Here is an 18,590-nt window from a genome sequence, read left to right as displayed (position 1 = left end):
AAAATTACTTACTGTAGCTGACCAGCCACACCCTCTTTCTAGGGGGAGGGGGAAACCCCAGTAGCTGACCAGCCACACCCTCTTTCTAGGGGGAGGGGGAAACCCCAGCAAGGGACAACAAATTTAATGCCAATCTTGAAATTATAATTATAATGCAGTGCTACAATCTTTATAACTTAATAATAGAAAAAGATTGATAGCTATGGCTACACGTACACAAGAAAACGTAAAAGCGTTCATCAAAACAAAGTTCAGTGTGTTCACGAGAATGCTTGTAGTCCAGTGATGGCTCGCCCCAGTATGAGAGCATGGATATCATGAGTACCTGCATGGGTCGAAGGTCAACATGTCTATGTATAACATTACTAGATAAGTTGCACACACCTTCATACGTATTGACAGCCTCGAGGTTCATCACATGCCTGATCACATGATATTCATCACTGATTCCATTACCTGGAGAAGAAAAAGTCTACAAATGCTTTCAAAAGTCAGTTACAAACTGACAACACAGTCTGTGTATAGTAAAGGAACACACAACTAGCCTGCTCATTCCCAGTCTGTGTATAGTAAAGGAACACACAACTAGCCTGCTCATTCCCAGTCTGTGTACAGTAAAGGAACACACAACTAGCCTGCTCATTCCCAGTCTGTGTACAGTAAAGGAACACACAACTAGCCTGCTCATTCCCAGTCTGTGTACAGTAAAGGAACACACAACTAGCCTGCTCATTCCCAGTCTGTGTACAGTAAAGGAACACACAACTAGCCTGCTCATTCCCAGCCTATTATAATCAGCCTAGGTACAAGGTACACACTGTTCAATCAGTCAGAGTGTAGCTAGCCTTACCTCCGAGCATGTCTCTAGCTAGTCTGGCTGCCTCCAGAGCTTTGCCACACGAGTTCCTCTTGATGAGAGAGACCATCTGAGGCACAGCCGTCCCTTCCTCCATCAAGCGCCCTACTTGCAGACACCCTTGCAGACCAAGAGATACCTAAAAGTATAAATTTCAAAGAATGCAACTCAATGGAGAAGGTGTACATACTTCTGTGAGAATGTCAGCTAGCTTCTTCTGAATGATCTGATTGGCCGCCAGTGGACGTCCGAATTGCTTCCTGTCTAGCGTGTATTGTCGTGCAGTGTCTAAACAGAACTCTGCCGCCCCCAGAGCCCCCCAGCCAATACCATAGCGAGCACTGTTGAGGCAACTGAAGGGACCCTGTGTGTGTGGGCGTGTGTGTGTGGGTGTGTGTGTGTGTGTGTGTGTGTGTGTGTGTGTGTGTGTGTGTGTGTGTGTGCGTGCGTGTGTGTGTGTGTGAAAAATATAGTGAAGATTGAAAACAGTCACCACTTCAAAGATTCTGGACACACCCTGCTAGTGGACACGCCCTGCTAGTGGACACGCCCTGCTAGTGGACACGCCCTGCTAGTGGACATCCTGCTAGTGGACACATCCTGCTAGTGGACACATCCTGCTAGTGGTCACATCCTGCTAGGGTTACCTTTAATCCTTCCACTTTTGGCAGTAAGTTGTCCTCGGGTATTTCCACATCCTCCATTACAATCTGCCCTGTCACGGACGCCCTCAGGGAGAACTTGCCCTCAATCTTTGGTGCCGATAGTCCCTTCATCCCCTTCTCGAGAATGAAGCCTCTTATTTTCCCGTCATCTGATTTTGCCCACACCACAAATACATCAGCCACTGGAGAGTTGGTGATCCTACACACACACACACACACACACACACAGTGGCAGTAACTTAATGCATTGCAGAATACACAAAACAACAGAAACTGCATACAAGTATCAGGTAGGTGAAATCACCTCTAAAAATTAAGTAGAATTATCTCTACATTTTTAGTTATGACTCACCAAGATTTTGTGCCATTGAGTGTGTAGGTGTGTGAGGTGGAGTTGTGTCGGGCTCTGGTTTCCATGCCACCAGGGTCACTGCCGTGGTTAGGCTCAGTCAGGCCAAAGCAGCCAATCAGCTCTCCCGATGCTGTACACAGTGTGTGGTGTGTGTGTGTGTGGGTGGTGTGTGTGGGGTGGTGCTCTCCCGATGCTGTACACAGCGTGTGGTGTGTGTGGGTGGTGTGTGTGTGGGGTGGTGCTCTCCCGATGCTGTACACAGCGTGTGGTGTGTGGGTGGTGTGTGTGTGGGGTGGTGCTCTCCCGATGCTGTACACAGCGTGTGGTGTGTGTGTGTGTGGGTGGTGTGTGTGGGGTGGTGCTCTCCCGATGCTGTACACAGCGTGTGGTGTGTGTGTGTGTGTGTGGTGTGTGTGGGGTGGTGCTCTCCCGATGCTATACGTCCACTAAACGTACAGCTGGTTAGCTCACCTAACTTGGGCAGGAACTTGTCCTTCTGTTGTTTAGTTCCAAACTCATTTATGGGATGCATCACTAGCGATGACTGCACGCTCATGGCAGATCGATAACTGCTGTCCACTCTATATAGTGGGTGAGGGGTAATTATCAGCTGATGACAGGGACCCCCCATGATGCCACACCTACCTCTCCACTTCCCTAGCAATGAGACCATACGCTACAGGGGACGCCCCCGCACACCCGTAATCTGTAGCAGAGGGGTGAGGTCAAAGTTCATAACATGTTCGGCTTTGTATAAACAACGTACCCTTGATGGTGGGACCCAGTATCCCAAGCTGACCCATTTCAGTCATGATGTCTCGATCAAAATCTATTACAACAAGACACAACCTAACAATGAGTAACACCATGGCAACGCACGTTCGTTTCTGTTGGCCATGAGAATTCTCGGCATGAGCTTGTCCTGACAATACTGCCGCACTTGGTCTCTATAGGGGTGTGGCAGGGGGTGTGGTCAGTATCATGTACATGTGGTACATAATTTAACAATCAAAGGAAGGAAATGTGTGACCACAACACAATGTATTCCCTACTGAGCTATGATCTACTGCCATGTACTGTACAGCCATTTCCCCCATATAAATAATAAGTTTGTTTATAATTATTAGAGCTAGCCTGACTAAAACATAACTATTGTTTAGCCCAGCTAGCTCTCACTTCATGATAACCTCATCGTCAGTCAGACGTGACTCCAGGTTGAGTGGGTCTCTCCAGTTAAACTCAGCTCCCCTCAGAGCACAGCTGCTACTGATGCTCCCTATAACCAATAGACAGTGATTATCAAGTGTACAGATTGTTACCAGTTGGTACAGAGTTGAGCCAGATACTCGCCATTACAGAAGGCTTACTGTGTATCAGTCTCTGGCCGTGCCTTCGTAGTGGCCCTAGCAGCTTTTGACAGTGTCCAGACAGAGCCATTCTTCCTGATCAGTCTGTAGTCGAGTCTTAGTGGTTGTGTGCTGAGTAGACCTTGTTCATACCACTCCCCAGACACGCCCACCTTTAAGATTTAGGGTCAAAGGTCCCAAACCAACTAGCTGAGGTTAAAGGTCATCTCGTTTTGTTAGGGTCAAAGGTCACTAAGCTTAGAATAAAATGGCAGCCCCTGGAGGATACAACCAGTTCACTCCACTGGCTCCTGATGGTAACTTCATGACAAAAATGTGTACATAAATTGCATTTTGTGCGTATCGTTATAATTTCTGCAGATATTGAGATTCGGAACATTATTGACAAGCTGGCAGTTTTTGTGGCTCGCAATGGACCAGAGTTCGAGCAAATGACAATGAACAAACAGAGGAACAACCCAAAGTTCTACTTCATCTTTGGAGGAGAGTTCCATCCGTACTATCGCTGGAAGGTGTCCCAGGAGCAGGCTGGTGGGTGGGGCTTTGAGTTGCTGTCTGTATTGTCTCTAGTATTCATTCATTACTTGTGTCTTATAGCTACTATTGTGTCCAAGCAAGACGTTATAATAATATGTTGCTAATGTGTGTGTGTGTGTGTGTGTGTTCAGTATCAAATATTTGAGATATTACCGACCCCATTACAGCGATGTATGGTCAGGCCCCAGCGCCTCCTGTTCAGTCACTCCTGCAAACCCCTCCCCCTACACACAGCGGGAACAAGGTGTTGCTAGGCAACTATCCAACCTCCAGCTCAGGAAATGTTAGCATTGCACACACTTGAGAACATTCTGAGATATTGTATTGTACCCCCCATCCAGTACCCCCCACAGAGCTACTCCGCCCCCCACCAAGCACCAGTCAATTACTCCCAACCACAGACCTCTCAAGGTACATGCATGATACGCTCATAGAGATATATCATGTGATAGCTAGAGCTCTCTTAGAGCTGCAGAATTCTTGTTTTAATTTTCAAATTGGACCTTCCAAGACTGAAAGTTATGAGCTCACACAGTATTGTATCATCTCCTCCAGTAGAACCCTCCACCGACACACCCCCTCCTCCTCCCTGGGTGAAGCAACCAGCAGAGGAGACTCTCCAAGCTGTGTTGAAACAGAACCGACTGTCAGAGCAGGCCTTGCTTCAACAACGTGGTGTCACTGATCCTCTGGAGATGGAGTTCAGTGCTATGGTGGCGCCCATCATGGGAGCATGCACTAAAGACTCTATTGCGGTGAGAATTGTATATAAGGTACTCAATCAGTTGTGATTGTTGTGTGTAGGTTGGCAAGAGTTGGATCTTCTCTCACTCGCACAGTCACGAGGAGAGTACGACAGTGGCACGCTTCATGATGAGGAAGTGAGTCATATTAGGAGCTGTCAGGTGGACTAGCTGTAGTACTGCATGAGAGCAGGTCATATACCATGGACAATACCATGGGCTATAGATTGGTCTAATGGAACTAACATTATGGCCGTTCCAAGACCTTCATTTCACCCCCCCCCCTCATTCAGGACACTGAATACTCCTGGGATTGGCTTCAATCAGAAGTTACACATCATCTTCCTTATCAATGATATATTACATCACTGGTGAGTCTGCAGCAGTGACCTACCTATAGATCTGTACTTTACATCTATAATTATGCCTAAAACTGTACATGCTTATAATTTATACCTTAATATTATAGCAAGATTTTAAGTACATATCTTATGTTCAATGTCAGCGGTATTTGACCCATTTGATACCTTCTCGTGCTTTAGTTTGCGGAAGGGGGCACAGGAACTGAAACAGGTAAGGGCTACTGTCCAATGGAGGCCGGGCGGGGAGACTCTGCAAAGATGAATACATGTCTTTCTAAGTTTTGACTTTAATTTCTACTTGCATGTATTTGCTGTATTATAGCTTACTTTACATGCATGCAGTACTGTCTGTCAATAAAATTAATGTAGGTTTATTTGTACAAAGTTACTGTACACACACTTCCTATTCCAACCTCTCCCCTCTGCTGTGTGCCCTCCCCTACGCTGTACCATGACCCCCAACCCACCCCCTCCCACTTTTACAGGCGTTGGAGGGTCTCGTTGTGCAGATATTCTACAATACATACGTCAGTGAACCAGACAAGGCTGAGAGCTTGGTGAAGGTGATCCACTCCATCGTATTGTGAATGTGTTATCTAGTCCATTCTCTAATACAGGTCCTCAATATTTGGAGGTCACAAGAATACTTCACAGACAAGATACTGGAGGTAAATATACGGTTAAACTAAGAGCTTTATAGTTATGCCTCGGTGCGCATGCGCAAGCGAGGTATACGGTAGTGTGTGTGGTGTGTAGACTGCTACAGCTGCTCAAGGATGAATCAAGTGCAAGTAAGGGTTTCTATAGGCTTTTAGTCATGTTTACTTGGATTTTAATTTGTGGATTTGCAAAATAATGCTTCGTTCTCGAGTTATGCCTAGTTTTGCTTACTTGGAATGCCATTGCAGCCTTTTCAGAAGAGCATGTAGCCAAACTTGTTCACCGAGTGTTACTACTCTACTTAGTAGTTAGCTCTGCATTAGAACGCTAGCTATTGGTAGCTGCAAGAGTGAGAAGAGAGCTGCAAGGCTCTGCAGACTTGCAGCCATTAATTTTAGACTTGAACTTTTGGCATCAATCGTTTTTAACAACAATTGTGGTCGATCATTACCCACTCTTTGAGTTCGCATGCAGCAAAATAATTATTGCAAAAATCATAGATACTATAAATTACATGGATATGAAACGCCTCCGTAAACGTGAGTGGGTTCAATTCACCAGCAATAGTTTTGCGTTCCCGTGAGTGGGTTCAATTCAAATACTTTTATCTCTCGAATATCAACTTTGATGGTACCATTTGAAAGGTCTCTTTCTAAGCTTTCAGAAAAACATAACATTTTTGATTTTCGATCCACAGAATTCAAGTTATGGCAGCTGAAAGATTCCCAAAATCATTAATTAAACGGAGGGGGGGGGGGTGTCTTTCAACAGCCATAACTTCAGTACCGTTGATCCGATGTCAAAATTTTTATGATTTTCTGAAAGCTTAGAAAATTACCTTTCAAACGATGTGATTCAATCCATAATTTCTTTGGGGCCCTAATTTGTCATTTTATGTTATGTAGCTTTGGCATCTCCACCGAGGCATCAGCACCTGCGGTGCTTTCATTCTTTGTTGTTAATCATTATTGAAATTGTTTTCGTTGACAGCAAATTGATGCAGTGATATCTGGTACAGCAGACTCTATACCTGTGAGTTCACAAATCCAACCAGCTCCACAAATTATGCAGCATGCTGTATCAATAATATTTTGGTGTGCTGGCATTCATTTTTTCTTCTTCCAGGCTGGAGGGGAGTCTGCTGTGACTGCCCCCCCACCAAAGGCACCCCCCTCCGAACCTCTACTACCATCACCATGGCAACAACAGGAAGCCCCAGTGCCTTGGCAACAAGAGCGGAGAGGAGGGGGAGGGCAATGGGGTCAAAGGTCATCACGCTGGGACCAGTCGACATTCCCTACATCTCACCCAGATGAGCCCCCGCCCCCACCACCCGCCCACGACCCTCACTATGACAACAGAGAATTTGATAGAGGTACGTGTGAAGCATCTTTAATGGCCATAACTTTTGTTCCGTTGGTCCAATTACATTATTTTTATGATTTTCTGAAAGCTTAGAGATAGGCTTTTCTGATTTTGTGTTAAAATCCAAATTTTTGTCGGGGCCATAATTTGTCATTTTTTGGCCATGGCCCATGGGCTATTATCCATGGTATCGCCAAATTAGCAAATCTTTTATCTTTTAAATATGAACGTTGATGACACCATTTGAAAGGTCTCTTTCTAAGCTCTCAAAAAATCTGAAAATTGTTGAAATTAGTTCCACCGAATTCAAGTTATAGCAGCTGAAAGAGTCCCCAAACTATTAGCAATACTGTGTCTCAGTTGCAAGTACTATACATTGACAATGATGAAATCAACCCACACCACCCCCCCTCAGAGTTCCGAGAGGATAATGTGAGGGAGGAGTCACGAGAGCCCTTCATAGAGACCTTTGAGTACAACCACCAGTCCTTGCAACAAGACCCCCCTCCCCCAGCTCCTGTACAACATGAAGTGTTTGATTACAACCACGGCCAACTGCCCCCTGGACCACCCCCCTGGAGGGGACTCCCCCCTGCCCCCCACATGCTCCCACCACCTCCAGTGGGGATTCCCCCACTCCCTATGCCAGTGGGCCTGCTACCCCCTCCCCCTGACATACGGGGGGCATGGCGTGGACCACCTCCTCCCAATATCCCCCCACCCCCTGTGGACTTAGCTCCTCCTATACCATACTATGAGCTACCAGCTGGAATCATGGTCACTCTAGTACCGGTATGGACACGAACATCTCTGCACTTTGTACCCTGTTGTATAGTGTACATACTGTATTTACATGTAATTTGCGAGACTGTTCGAAAAACAATTAATGTTGAATGAGAGAGTTTCATGTAACAATAACGAACACAGTATGTTGTATCATATCCTGTCCAGCTTCACGAGCACAGTTACCATGGCATCCATCCTCGTGACGTACGCCTCCCCCCTCCACAACCGCCCACTCAACGACTCCTGCGAGCTGTAGACGAGTTTTACGAGGAAGAGGAGAAAGAGGAGGAGGAGGTAGCAAAGAAGGAAGGCGAAGAAGGGGAGGCAATAAAAAAAGAGGGTGAAGAAGGAGATGCAGTAAAGAAAGAAGGCGAAGAGCAGGAGGCAGCAAAGAAAGATAGTGAGGATGATAGGGAGGCGAAAAAGAATGAAGACAAAAAAATCAAAAGAAATGAGTAAGCAAGCTACTATCATAGCGTACCCCACCCACTCCACTCCCCACACACACACACTCCCCCACACCCACTCCACACACACACACACACACACAGGGAGGGTTGGGAAGCTGGTGCTCTACTCAATTTTTTCGAGGCTAAGAGGAGAGCTAAGGAAGACATGGCTAGCCGCTATCGCCCCCGACGACCAGCCCCACAGAGATCCAGACAGAGCAGGAGGTCACGCTCCTACTCCAGGAGTAGGTCACGTAGCTACAGTTCTAGTAGGAGCAGATCATATTCCAGGTCACACTCGAGGAGCCCTCGGAGGAGACGATCGTCAAGGTAACCTGGCAGCTACTAAATGCTTCTGCAGCCACTAAGGTTGAACTCTGAACATTCTATTCCAGTTAATTGAGCAATACAGCAAAATATTAACAAAAGCAGACTTCATTTCGTCGTTGTAGTGATTTGCTCAATTTTTTTGATTCCATAGATCTCCAACAGGGTCTCGGTCTAGATCACGATCACGGTCTCGTTCTCGTTCTCGTTCCCGTTCCCCTTCTCATCGACGTCGCTCCCCTCGAGGAAAAACTCCTCCAAGACGGGGAAGTCCCCCTGGCAGACGACCTTTGGACCCTGGAAATTCAGGTGGTGGACTGGGCTGGCAACCAATGGTGAGTCGCACACACATTATAGTAACAAGACATTATAATTACACACGCACAGGGTGGTGGAGCTGGTTCAATCCCTCGTCTGGGAGAGGGTAACGTTGGTCATCAGATAATGCGACGAATGGGATGGGAGGGTGCTGGGCTTGGTATGGCTGAGCAAGGTATCCAGGAGCCAGTCAAGGGAGGAGAGGTTAGAGACAAGGGGGACAAGTACAAGGTGGGTCCGTGGTTATGGGGAAGACAACGATGATATAATACACCACTCTTCCCTTGTGTGTAGGGAGTGGGCGTTGATATGAAGGATCCGTTTGAAATGTTCAGAAAGAACAGAAGCTACACCTTCAATAGAGGCCGCCCTCCAGGTACGCTGTTGCCATGGCTACTCTACATTAGGCTTATTAGAGTATAATTATAAGCTTATGTCAGTTTATACAATGACAATGCTCACATGCATTGCTTGGTTATCCCCACAGGTTGATGACCCCAATGTGCAATGAACTGTCTCCTTTAAAACTGAAAAACTCTCTATAAGTAAATTTTTCCCTTTGTCCTGTACATGTCAGCTTGTTTGAATGAATATGTATGTTATGTGCTTGATGTTTAATAGTTATTGTTCTGATATAACATCCATCCTATAGTAATACCAATAAATTATTTATATAAGTGTTCACTTAACACCTTATAACACCAATAAGTGTTCACTTAACACCTTATAACACCAATAAGTGTTCACTTAACACCTTATAACACCAATAAGTGTTCACTTAACACCTTATAACACCAATAAGTGTTCACTTAACACCTTATAACACCAATAAGTGTTCACTTAACACCAATAGCAAGAACTAGTCTACTGAAGAGTCACTGTCACTGTAAGCCACTAACAGTGTGGGAGTTAGCAATGCTTTATCAGCCAACACTGCTGCCATCTTTATCTTCTTGTCCTCCTTTTCTCTCTCTAATAATGGGGAGCATAGTTTCTTGGCGGATGAGTCATGTGATACTGTGTTCGGGTCATGTGATCTCTTCCTGGTGTAACCTCTATTCTGCCATGGAATTGTTCCTTTATACGAGGGGTCCAAAGTTTGCACTTTACTGACAAATTTCCCGTGTTGGATCTTCAGTTGATCCACTCTTTCTTGAAACTCTTTAATCTTGCTATCCGAATAATTTCTGGATTCCTCGTGTGACCCTGCGATTTGCTGATGTGTGTGTGTGTGGGTGGGTGTGTGTGGGTGGGTGTGAGGGTGTGTGTGTGTGTGCATTAAGGTACTGTAATGCGTACCTGTAGCAGGTAGTGTATCTCTTTCTGAATGCTAGGTATCCATTTCTTTACATCTTCAGCACTGTACAGTTTGGACTGCATGAATGCAAAACACAACAAGTACAATTATCTCACCTATTCACTGTTCATTAGCAAGAAGTTTGCGGCTGTATATTAGACAATAGAACGCTTGTAAATAGTACAAGTCATGCTTGCTTACAGGTCCATTGTACAACTACAAGTTACTGTGTGCATTATTCTGCATAGCTAAAGGTGATCAATAAAATAATTCATGCACTCCCGATATGATATGATCAATGTTATTGTACCAATGGTGGTCTGGGCTTCTGTTCCTCACTTTGCTCCTCTGCAGTAAGATTATTTGTATATGCACATAGAGTCACTGCACATACCTTTCTGTTTGGCCTCTAGAAACCTGTTAAGACCTGTGTACCTCTTCTCATAATTCCTGGCCATTGAAGAGTGGGTAAGAACCGAAAAACTAAAATAATGGAAACAACTCACGTAAGGAAAACTTCTTGACCTAGCTAGCTATCTTCTACAGTTATCATCTCCTGATCCTAAGAACTTGCTGTACTGTGTGCTATGGATAAATCGGTAAGTCATTGCATTGCTATATCCTTGTCTCTACTCCAGGGTACATGTGTTGTGCCTTGTCTAGCTAGCTCTACCCATGCTTGCATGCTATAAGCTGTGACCATTTAACTCCACACTGCAGGCTGCATTATCTGACTGGTTGGGGGATGCCTGCAATGACTACCCTATCCTCTGGGCAGTGTATGGACTGGTCTTGTTCCTACCAGCTACCATACTCATCTACCTCCTCTGTGCCCCAAAGGTGAGAGCAATGACTCAGCCTAGTCTAGACTATATATCTGATCACTTGTAAGATCTATAATCTATAGTATAACAGTTTTGCACGGCACTGGATATGGAAACAGTAAATGCTACCCCTTCCTTGTCATGATATGCTAGCTGCACCCATACCCAGTGATGTACATGCATGCCTGGTATGACCTAGTTGTTGACTTCTCTGCCTGTGAGCATGTCGTCGTGTTGGGAATTTGTGTGATTAGCTCAAATTAGAAGAAGTTAACTTGTTATCCATTTTCAGTGCAGAATGTAATTGGACGCTGGGAATAGAAAGTAGTGTACGGATTATCGATAATAATACAGTGCATAGATCTTGTAACTCTGCATGACCTCTGACTCAAGAGCTGGGCCTCATTGACATTGTTAAGAGCTGGGCCTCATAGACATTGTTAAGAGCTGGGCCTCATAGACATTGTTAAGAGCTGGGCCTCATTGACATTGTTAAGGGCTGGGCCTCATTGACATTGTTAAGGGCTGGGCCTCATTGACATTGTTAAGAGCTGGGCCTCATTGACATTGTTATTTATAGCCATTGTTATTAGCCTGCTACATTCCAATGGCAACTGCCTGAGGTTATTGGTGGTCAGTCTGAGGTAACCACGCTAGCCTAGACCTGCATGTCTTTCCTACTGGTGTCTAATTACTTCCTACTGCACCTCTGAATCATTTGGTATGTGTATGTCTCTTGTTACACTGTGTCAGTATGACAGTGTGCCGGTACCTAGCCATTCTTGAGAGCAGCTAGTGTACATTGTGTGCAGAGGTATGCCTGATGTAACCTGTTAGTTAGGTCTGGGTCAGTGAATAGCTGGAAGGTTGGTAGAGGTATGCCGGTGAATAGCTGGAAGGTTGGTAGAATTGTTATGTCTTGTCATTCTATATTACATGCATTATTAACCACACTAGCTACCACACTAGCGACTGGTGCCATGGTTACATTTTCTACATGACCTGTACAAACGCATACACCCACTCTCTCTTACTATAGATTCTTGTAGAAAGCATCAATTTGTGCACAGACAATTCATAGTCCATACAGTAAAGCAAAGGTCACTATATTCTAAAGGTCACTATAATTATATGCACGTCTATCCTAGCTAGCTCCAGAGTCATCACAGCCACACAATAGCTATATCTGCTGACAGTGTGTGGCAGTCTTAATGGTGACAGTACATAATGGGCTCAGGAATGCTCTTATATTAGAGATAAAGCCTTTTCACTGAGATTACTGTTTAGTCTCAGCACACTCCACCTAGGCCCATCCCATGCAACTATTAGCTATTACTACTTCACCTAGTTTGTTTGATGTCTCAGCTAACCTCTACCTTTAGTGTGCGCACACAAACACAGTACATTTCTTTCGACTGCAGCTGTGCTGTGTAAATATATTATCGTTGTGGCATTGACATGTTTGTCTTGTGGTTCATCTTGCGTACACATTGCCTGACAACTTAGACAGTAAGCATTTGCTAGTGTAAACTGTACCTAGTCGTAACACAAACTTGACTAAGTATGTTGTTGCTAAGTGTATTTAGTACTTTTTAATTATGTATGCTGGTTTCCATGGAGTTGGTTTGGCATGCAATCAAACCCACTGTGTCGTATAAAAGCCGACACGCACACTCAACTGGCAGTCTAAAATCAGAGTTCATATTTCACTGTCTTATATCTTTGCTATTTAAAACTTCACTTTAAGGATTAGATTTCAGTGCTGCAATAGCTAATAGAGTATCAAGGTATTAAAGAGCTGTTAAATAAACTTATATTGTCAGCTACAGTGAGAACTGCACTTGCATCAAGTGTGAGAGTACTAGCAGTTAGCTAGCTGTCATCATCATCAAGAGTGTGAGAGCTAGCTATAAGGATGGGCAACCTCCTGGAGAGCTGCACTACCATTGCTGGACAGAGAAAGGTACGTACATTTTGTTTGTAACTTAGTGAGATGGAAACCACATTCAATCATGAAAGGTATAGCTCATGCAGTACATTACTAACAATACACTAGTATGCATTGGCTATAATTATATAGAAATGAAATGCGACTGCTTTGAGCCCCTAAAGATAATGATTGTGTAACTGCTGCTATATAGAGCTTTAATTGCTGTGATTACTGCAGGCTATATGGCTGCATCCAAACACAAGCTATGGAGACCATTATAACCTGGCTGTATTATAGAGGGTGGCCTGCTTATAGGGACACCACAATAGACAAACTTCACTGTACACAGACCTAGGACATGATTGCCAATGTTTATATTAACCTGCCTCATGATGTGCATCAGTAGAGCTTGTGTTGTTACCATGCCACTTATCAAGCCTGATATCATAGCTACGTGTACATGTATAGGAGGGCAGCCATGATGGTGCCTCCAAGGATATGACTAGGGTACAGAGTTTAGTGGTGTTGGGGTACACACTGACTGATAGCTGAGGAAGGGAACATTATATCGGTTATCAGGAAGAAGGAATTGAATGGTGTTTTGCTTGTGGGTACAGGATGTGTTAGACTGTGGTAACAGTGTGTGTGGGTGTGACTACACGGTTACCCATCCTCAACACAACATTGTGCTGCCGTGTCTTGTCCAGAGTCATGACACAACAACAAGTGTATGTGGGCCAGTTATTCCATGATCCAGTCACTCAATGGTTGTCCACTTGTTGACTGATACTCCCAACACCATTTATGTCAGGTATTAGAGTGGCTACAATAATTCCTATTGTGCTATCAATAGCTGATTTTGGTATGAGCCTTAAAATAGCATTACTAGTACCAGGAGTACATGAATGCTAGTATGTAGAATAATTGGCACAACAGCCGACAAGACTGTCAGAATATGTTATCTCAAGTACTTGGAGAGAGCTAGGTGTTTGTTAAGTGTGCTGGTAATTTAACCACTTGGAAGGGTACACATACCCCTCCCCCTGCTGCTAGGTATATAGGTAGTGTTTCCATATACTGGTGTCTATATTCACTGAAGCTGGTATACTGTTCTATAGTGCTGTGATGGAGTCACTGTGTTTATGTAAGAACTTATGTTATGTATAGCAGACCCCCCTCACACACACACCCTTAAGTTGCATGCGTCTAACCCTCTTCCCCACACACACACCCACACACCTACATCACACACACACTCACAGCGATTGGACGCTGCAGCTCGCCACAAGAAAACTGACGAGTCTACTCCAAAAGACACAGGTTAGTTAATAACACATGCAGACAAAGATACATTGATACAGTTGTTACAGTAACAGCAATTACCAATAGATAGCAAAACATGAGCTAGCATTGCAACGATCATAGTGAAAGCTTGATCTCTATGGTGGGTTTATTGAATGCAAGAACAAAAGACTCAACTCCTTTTGATCTTGTGTTAGGTCTATCAGTTCTCTGCAACAAGTGTACCTAGTAATAGCAGCTCAATGCTTGCAGTGTATGCACTGAATCACTGACAGTTAGCTCCTTGAAAGGACACTTGTATCCTTACTTAGAAGTTGCCCTCTTTGGTGGCTTTAGTGTACAAACAAACAGTCATACACACGCTCTCCCCACACATGCATGCTCTGGTCTCTGTTGCCGTGTGCAACCCGTCTTGTTAGTCTCACGATAATAATTAGCCAGCAACCACTTATGAAGCAGCCATTGGAAGGACAGGTGTACAACTTCAGATATGCTATAGTCATGTATAACATCTCAAAACTATTTCTCAGAATGGGTTGACTAATGCCATTGCCCTTAGGTCTTGATTCCTATAAATTCTTATGATTAAACAATTCTTTGGAAGTATGATAGCTACAAACTTCCGGTTCAGCCTGGGTTGATAGTGTGTACGGTACGGTGATTGGTGTGTGCTAGTGTTTGTACAACTATACTCGTTTTTACATTGATTGTTTTCATACTGTAGTTGTTGAAAAGAAGTCATGGGAAACTGAACAGAAGTCATGTGATCTGGCCGTGAACAATGCCGTTACAGAGTCTAAAAATGAAACAGCAAAGAATGACACAAAGACTGGGCTAATAGAGGCACCAAATGATGAAATAAAGGACCAAGATGAGAAGAAGATAGAGCAAGTTAAAGCGACAAATGAAACAGCAAAGAATGACACAAAGACTGGGCTAATAGAGGCACCAAATGATGAAATAAAGGACCAAGATGAGAAGAAGATAGAGCAAGTTAAGGCGACAAATGAAACAGCAAAGAATGATATAAAGACTGGCATAATAGAGGCACCAAATGATGAAATAAAGGAACAAGATGACGAGAGGATAGTAGAGCAAGTGGAGGTGACAAATGACGAAAATGAAACAGCAAAGAACGACACAAAAACTGGCCAAATAAAGGCACCAAATGATGAAATAAAGGAGCAAGATGACGAGAGAATAGTAGAGCAAGTGAAGGCGACAAATGACGAAAATGAAGTATCCGATGATATTAGTAACGGACTATTAGTAGCGGAGCAAGACACAGAGTCACATGATGGCCATGAGTCACTACCAGAGGTATGTATGTACAGCCATGATATCAGAAAATCATATGAAGAACTCTGAGTCAATTTTAGTACTCTTAAAATTTGTAAATTTAGTTCTGTTAACGTTGGTCTAGTAACGGATTTTCTGAACGCTTAAAGAAATCAAAAGTCTATTTTGCTGTCTTTGACAAAATAATTATGGCCCGTTCCAAATTTGAGCATACCATCTGAACGTAATTCTTCTAAGGTTTCGGAAAATCATAAAATTGTTGAGTTATGGCCGTTCAAAGATGCTACACTAGACACAGTCCTATGCATTACACAGTCAGTGTGGCGTGTTATTTTGCCCGTACTGTACAGCTGATATAGAAGTTACACGCTCTCCTTTATGGGCAGTCAACTAATGTATTTCCACTTTTTTCTTTGATGATCCTTTGCCTAATACATGCGCCTTGCTGATCTGTCTATAGGTACAGGAACTGCTGCAAAATGGAGTACAACTAGAGAACGATGAAGTGGGTGTGGTTGATGATGATGAGGTGTGTAAGAGGTGGAGCTTCCCCCCCGTCCTGGACCAGTTTGACCTCATGGACACAGAGACGGACCCCACTGAACTAGAGGCCATCTTCACCGATGAAAGGTACAGCCAATTCCGACCTCCACTTGTGTACATGTATTTTGAGAGTACTAGAGTTGGCTCTGCATGTAACTAGAGTTAAGTTTATGATTTTCTGAAAGCTTGGAAGTAGCCCATTCAGATGGTTTGCTCAATTCTCAAATTTGGAACAGGCCGTAAATTCCCATTTTTGTCAAAAACAGGCCCAAAATAGACTTTTGGTAAATCAACTTTTAATTGCTTTACCTCTCTCCCTCCCTCGTACAGAATGTGCGAGATCTACCTTGATGTAACTCAAGATGGACCTCGTCTGGGAATCAGTATAGTCGGAGGTCAAGGTTCACCGAGTGGGGATCTCCCTATAGTAGTCAAGCGGATATTACCCGGGAGTTTGGCGGAACAAGATGGCCGCCTCAAGAGCGGTGATGAACTAGTAGCTATGAACGAGAAGCTGCTTGTGGGCGTTGCTAAGGATGTAGCTATCAATGCACTGAGCAATCTTGATGGGACAGTTAGACTGTTAGTGCTGCAAGATGTCTAGCATACTCTGTGGCTGTGTGTGTTTGTGTGTATTTATCATCGGTTGATTTGATCCATTCAGTTATTACTGTAACACTGTGTCACATGTTTAAAATTTATTATCAATTTAAGTTCAAGATTGGAACAACATAATATAACAAACACGGTAATTAGTAATTAGTACTATAAACACAATAAATTATTATTTGAGTGATTGAAATGTATATACAAGAAGTACAGACACACGAACACACACACACAGCCATTGGCCACACTATAGGAACCCAGGGAACACTATGGTTGGCAAGGTGAAGCGTGTCCTCCCACTAGTGTGCAGTTTCCTCTCTTCCCAGTTTTGCTCAAAAGCCTCAAAATTTGCAATTGTTCTTTCTAGCCAATCAATGGCTCTGTTGAAATATTCCAATTGTTCGCTGTGCCATAGTTCTTTAGGGAGACTGCTGATGGAAGGGTGGTGGACCAAGCTGATGACTCTAATCCCATTGGACGACTGAGGTAGTAATGCTTCGACGTTTTCAGATGATAATGGGTCTACTAAAATTGAGGCTTTAATAGTTTCGCAATTGTCATCATCCAAGTTGGTTGTTGATGAATCAACACTTTCCGTAGTGTATAGTTGTTCATCAGATGATTCTATGCAATCCTCGTCAGACAGATGACTCGTGGTTGCCATGGTACCCCCTCTCTCGGACCACACTTGGAGGGCTTCAATCACAGCACTCTGCATAAGACGGGTTGCCTCTAGCAACACTTGATACCGCTCAAGGGTATTAAATTGGAGCGATTTTCGCAGCTTTTTGAGACAAATGGGACAGACAAAGAGAGGCTGTGTTGCAGCTTCACTGATGGAGGAGCTCTCGTTGAGGGAGCATTGAAAATAGTAGCAGTGCTTGATGCCGAAGATGTGACATAGCTCGTGAGTCATCACCTGTGTGTGGTGTGGTGTGTGTGTGGAGTGTGAGGGTGTGGGGTGTGTGGAGTGTGTGGGGAGGGTGTGTGCATTACATTAAACAGTCCATGTACATAACTCATTAGGACAATATGTACGTACACAGATGTTTGACAACAGACTAGGCTAACACGTAATCAAATAAGACCAAAAAAGGTCACACTTATAAGTGCACCACCAACACAGAGTCACTCACCCGCATAAGAACCCACATTTCTTTAACTTGGCAACTCTCTGCCAATTTCCTGTCAAGCTGAGGCACAACTTTGAAGAACCGCCCGAAACTGAACACTCCACAACCTGTCGTAGTCGAGGCTTGCCCCAGCACAAAGTTCCATTCTGGCCCCGGGTATATATCCACCATCGTCACACCCACAATACTGAAGGCATCTCTTGGGGAAATGGACTGGAGATACTTGAGTAGATCTCCCACAAGATATTGTTCACGATGTGTTTTACTGTGAACTCTCTTTGTGATTTTCTTGATCGTTGAGATGTCAATTGGAGGAGCGATTCGAACAACCATTCCAGTGAAGAATGACTCACAATAGTAACGAAGCAGCTCCAAAACTTGCTGATGGATTTCAGTGTCTATGTAGCCAGCTCTCTCTTGCTCAATCTTAGACAACACTAACGGCTGAATTATGATATTTCGTTGCCGCAATCGTCGGAAATGAATAACTCTCTCATAATCGATGTGACTCTTCCACTGCCTGTATGTTTGCATGTCAAACAGTGTGAGCTTGGAACGATCTCCAGTGTACACATCAAACAGTTCCCTGCTAAAGCAGTGCTCATACATCCACTCCAAATCACGCATATAGGCCTTAAACTTTTTTTTCTTTCGTCGAGAGAATGCTTGTTCCACCTCCAATCTTAGAGCATCCATGTCAGTGGTGTCCCCTCTCTCCGCCATGGCTAGAACTGGCTGAGTAGAGCAGCGCTAGAGCTGTACTATACTCCCATCAGATGATTAGCTCCATGCCCATTTACACGCCCCCTTCAGCTTATTGACACGCCCACTCGAGCTACGCCCCCTTTTGCAGGATATCCTGCAAA

The 18,590-nt window shown here is 44.1% G+C and overlaps 5 protein-coding genes across 8 annotated transcripts; 2 read left to right on the top strand and 3 right to left on the bottom strand.

Annotated features, from left to right (window-relative positions):
• Positions 1-135: 135 nt before the first annotated feature.
• Positions 136-3,401, bottom strand: LOC135335549 (glutaryl-CoA dehydrogenase, mitochondrial-like). Its single transcript, XM_064531083.1, has 12 exons — positions 3,241-3,401; positions 3,050-3,149; positions 2,753-2,820; positions 2,640-2,702; positions 2,519-2,579; positions 2,345-2,454; positions 1,874-2,003; positions 1,504-1,720; positions 1,047-1,220; positions 851-995; positions 385-456; positions 136-325 (listed from the first exon to the last, which is right to left on the bottom strand). The coding sequence occupies exons 1-12, from the start codon at positions 3,308-3,310 to the stop codon at positions 261-263; spliced, it is 1,275 nt and encodes a 424-aa protein (XP_064387153.1). The 5' UTR covers positions 3,311-3,401; the 3' UTR covers positions 136-260.
• LOC135335546 (calcium homeostasis endoplasmic reticulum protein-like) lies at positions 3,392-9,486 on the top strand. 2 transcript variants are annotated; one of them, XM_064531079.1, is made up of 19 exons: positions 3,392-3,536; positions 3,601-3,771; positions 3,945-4,060; positions 4,119-4,188; positions 4,336-4,532; positions 4,582-4,658; positions 4,814-4,891; positions 5,063-5,093; positions 5,368-5,445; positions 5,500-5,550; positions 6,533-6,574; positions 6,668-6,917; positions 7,323-7,699; positions 7,859-8,148; positions 8,245-8,472; positions 8,624-8,804; positions 8,857-9,018; positions 9,082-9,163; positions 9,275-9,486. In XM_064531079.1, exons 1-19 carry the CDS (start codon positions 3,488-3,490, stop codon positions 9,277-9,279), a joined length of 2,535 nt encoding a protein of 844 aa, XP_064387149.1. In that variant the 5' UTR covers positions 3,392-3,487; the 3' UTR covers positions 9,280-9,486. The 2 variants fall into 2 exon arrangements, with proteins under 2 accessions (XP_064387149.1, XP_064387148.1); XM_064531078.1 differs by having other exon boundaries at positions 4,333-4,532.
• Positions 9,366-10,566, bottom strand: LOC135335553 (pre-mRNA-splicing factor ISY1 homolog). Of its 2 annotated transcripts, XM_064531089.1 has the most exons (5): positions 10,479-10,566; positions 10,395-10,432; positions 10,087-10,161; positions 9,635-10,003; positions 9,366-9,479 (listed from the first exon to the last, which is right to left on the bottom strand). In XM_064531089.1, exons 1-4 carry the CDS (start codon positions 10,540-10,542, stop codon positions 9,647-9,649), a joined length of 534 nt encoding a protein of 177 aa, XP_064387159.1. In that variant the 5' UTR covers positions 10,543-10,566; the 3' UTR covers positions 9,366-9,479; positions 9,635-9,646. The 2 variants fall into 2 exon arrangements, with proteins under 2 accessions (XP_064387159.1, XP_064387158.1); XM_064531088.1 differs by lacking the exon at positions 9,366-9,479 and having other exon boundaries at positions 9,555-10,003.
• On the top strand, positions 10,543-16,703 carry LOC135335551 (PDZ domain-containing protein 2-like). Of its 2 annotated transcripts, XM_064531085.1 has the most exons (6): positions 10,543-10,683; positions 10,805-10,924; positions 14,101-14,158; positions 14,865-15,460; positions 15,900-16,069; positions 16,313-16,703. In XM_064531085.1, exons 1-6 carry the CDS (start codon positions 10,672-10,674, stop codon positions 16,584-16,586), a joined length of 1,230 nt encoding a protein of 409 aa, XP_064387155.1. In that variant the 5' UTR covers positions 10,543-10,671; the 3' UTR covers positions 16,587-16,703. The 2 variants fall into 2 exon arrangements, with proteins under 2 accessions (XP_064387155.1, XP_064387156.1); XM_064531086.1 differs by lacking the exons at positions 10,543-10,683; positions 10,805-10,924 and adding an exon at positions 10,954-12,871.
• LOC135335548 (archaemetzincin-1-like) lies at positions 16,691-18,525 on the bottom strand. The gene is made up of 2 exons (XM_064531082.1): positions 17,728-18,525; positions 16,691-17,510 (listed from the first exon to the last, which is right to left on the bottom strand). The coding sequence occupies exons 1-2, from the start codon at positions 18,445-18,447 to the stop codon at positions 16,839-16,841; spliced, it is 1,392 nt and encodes a 463-aa protein (XP_064387152.1). The 5' UTR covers positions 18,448-18,525; the 3' UTR covers positions 16,691-16,838.
• Positions 18,526-18,590: the final 65 nt, after the last annotated feature.

This window comes from Halichondria panicea, chromosome 4, assembly GCF_963675165.1.
Source record: "Halichondria panicea chromosome 4, odHalPani1.1, whole genome shotgun sequence".
Classification (NCBI taxonomy): domain Eukaryota; kingdom Metazoa; phylum Porifera; class Demospongiae; order Suberitida; family Halichondriidae; genus Halichondria; species Halichondria panicea.
This window is presented reverse-complemented; position numbering and strand designations above follow the sequence as displayed.

Bases quoted from the DNA above. Each gene is read 5' to 3' on its own strand.
- LOC135335549 (XM_064531083.1), bottom strand. From the start codon at position 3,310: ATGGCTCTGTCTGGACACTGTCAAAAGCTGCTAGGGCCACTACGAAGG. The intron at 2,821-3,049 runs GTGAGAGCTAGC...ACACCCCTATAG, and splicing joins GACGATGAGGTTATCATGAA to AGACCAAGTGCGGCAGTATT. The intron at 2,580-2,639 runs GTACGTTGTTTA...CCTCTGCTACAG, and splicing joins ACTGGGTCCCACCATCAAGG to ATTACGGGTGTGCGGGGGCG.
- LOC135335546 (XM_064531078.1), top strand. From the start codon at position 3,488: ATGGCAGCCCCTGGAGGATACAACCAGTTCACTCCACTGGCTCCTGAT. The intron at 4,189-4,332 runs GTACATGCATGA...CATCTCCTCCAG, and splicing joins CCAACCACAGACCTCTCAAG to TAGAACCCTCCACCGACACA. The intron at 4,659-4,813 runs GTGAGTCATATT...CCCCTCATTCAG, and splicing joins GCACGCTTCATGATGAGGAA to GACACTGAATACTCCTGGGA.
- LOC135335553 (XM_064531089.1), bottom strand. From the start codon at position 10,542: ATGGCCAGGAATTATGAGAAGAGGTACACAGGTCTTAACAGGTTTCTA. The intron at 10,162-10,394 runs GTACAATAACAT...GCATTCATGCAG, and splicing joins AGAAGCCCAGACCACCATTG to TCCAAACTGTACAGTGCTGA. The intron at 10,004-10,086 runs GTACGCATTACA...CACACACATCAG, and splicing joins AGATACACTACCTGCTACAG to CAAATCGCAGGGTCACACGA.
- LOC135335551 (XM_064531085.1), top strand. The intron at 14,159-14,864 runs GTTAGTTAATAA...TTCATACTGTAG, and splicing joins GTCTACTCCAAAAGACACAG to TTGTTGAAAAGAAGTCATGG. The intron at 16,070-16,312 runs GTACAGCCAATT...TCCCTCGTACAG, and splicing joins GCCATCTTCACCGATGAAAG to AATGTGCGAGATCTACCTTG.
- LOC135335548 (XM_064531082.1), bottom strand. From the start codon at position 18,447: ATGGCGGAGAGAGGGGACACCACTGACATGGATGCTCTAAGATTGGAG. The intron at 17,511-17,727 runs GTGAGTGACTCT...CACCACACACAG, and splicing joins AAATGTGGGTTCTTATGCGG to GTGATGACTCACGAGCTATG.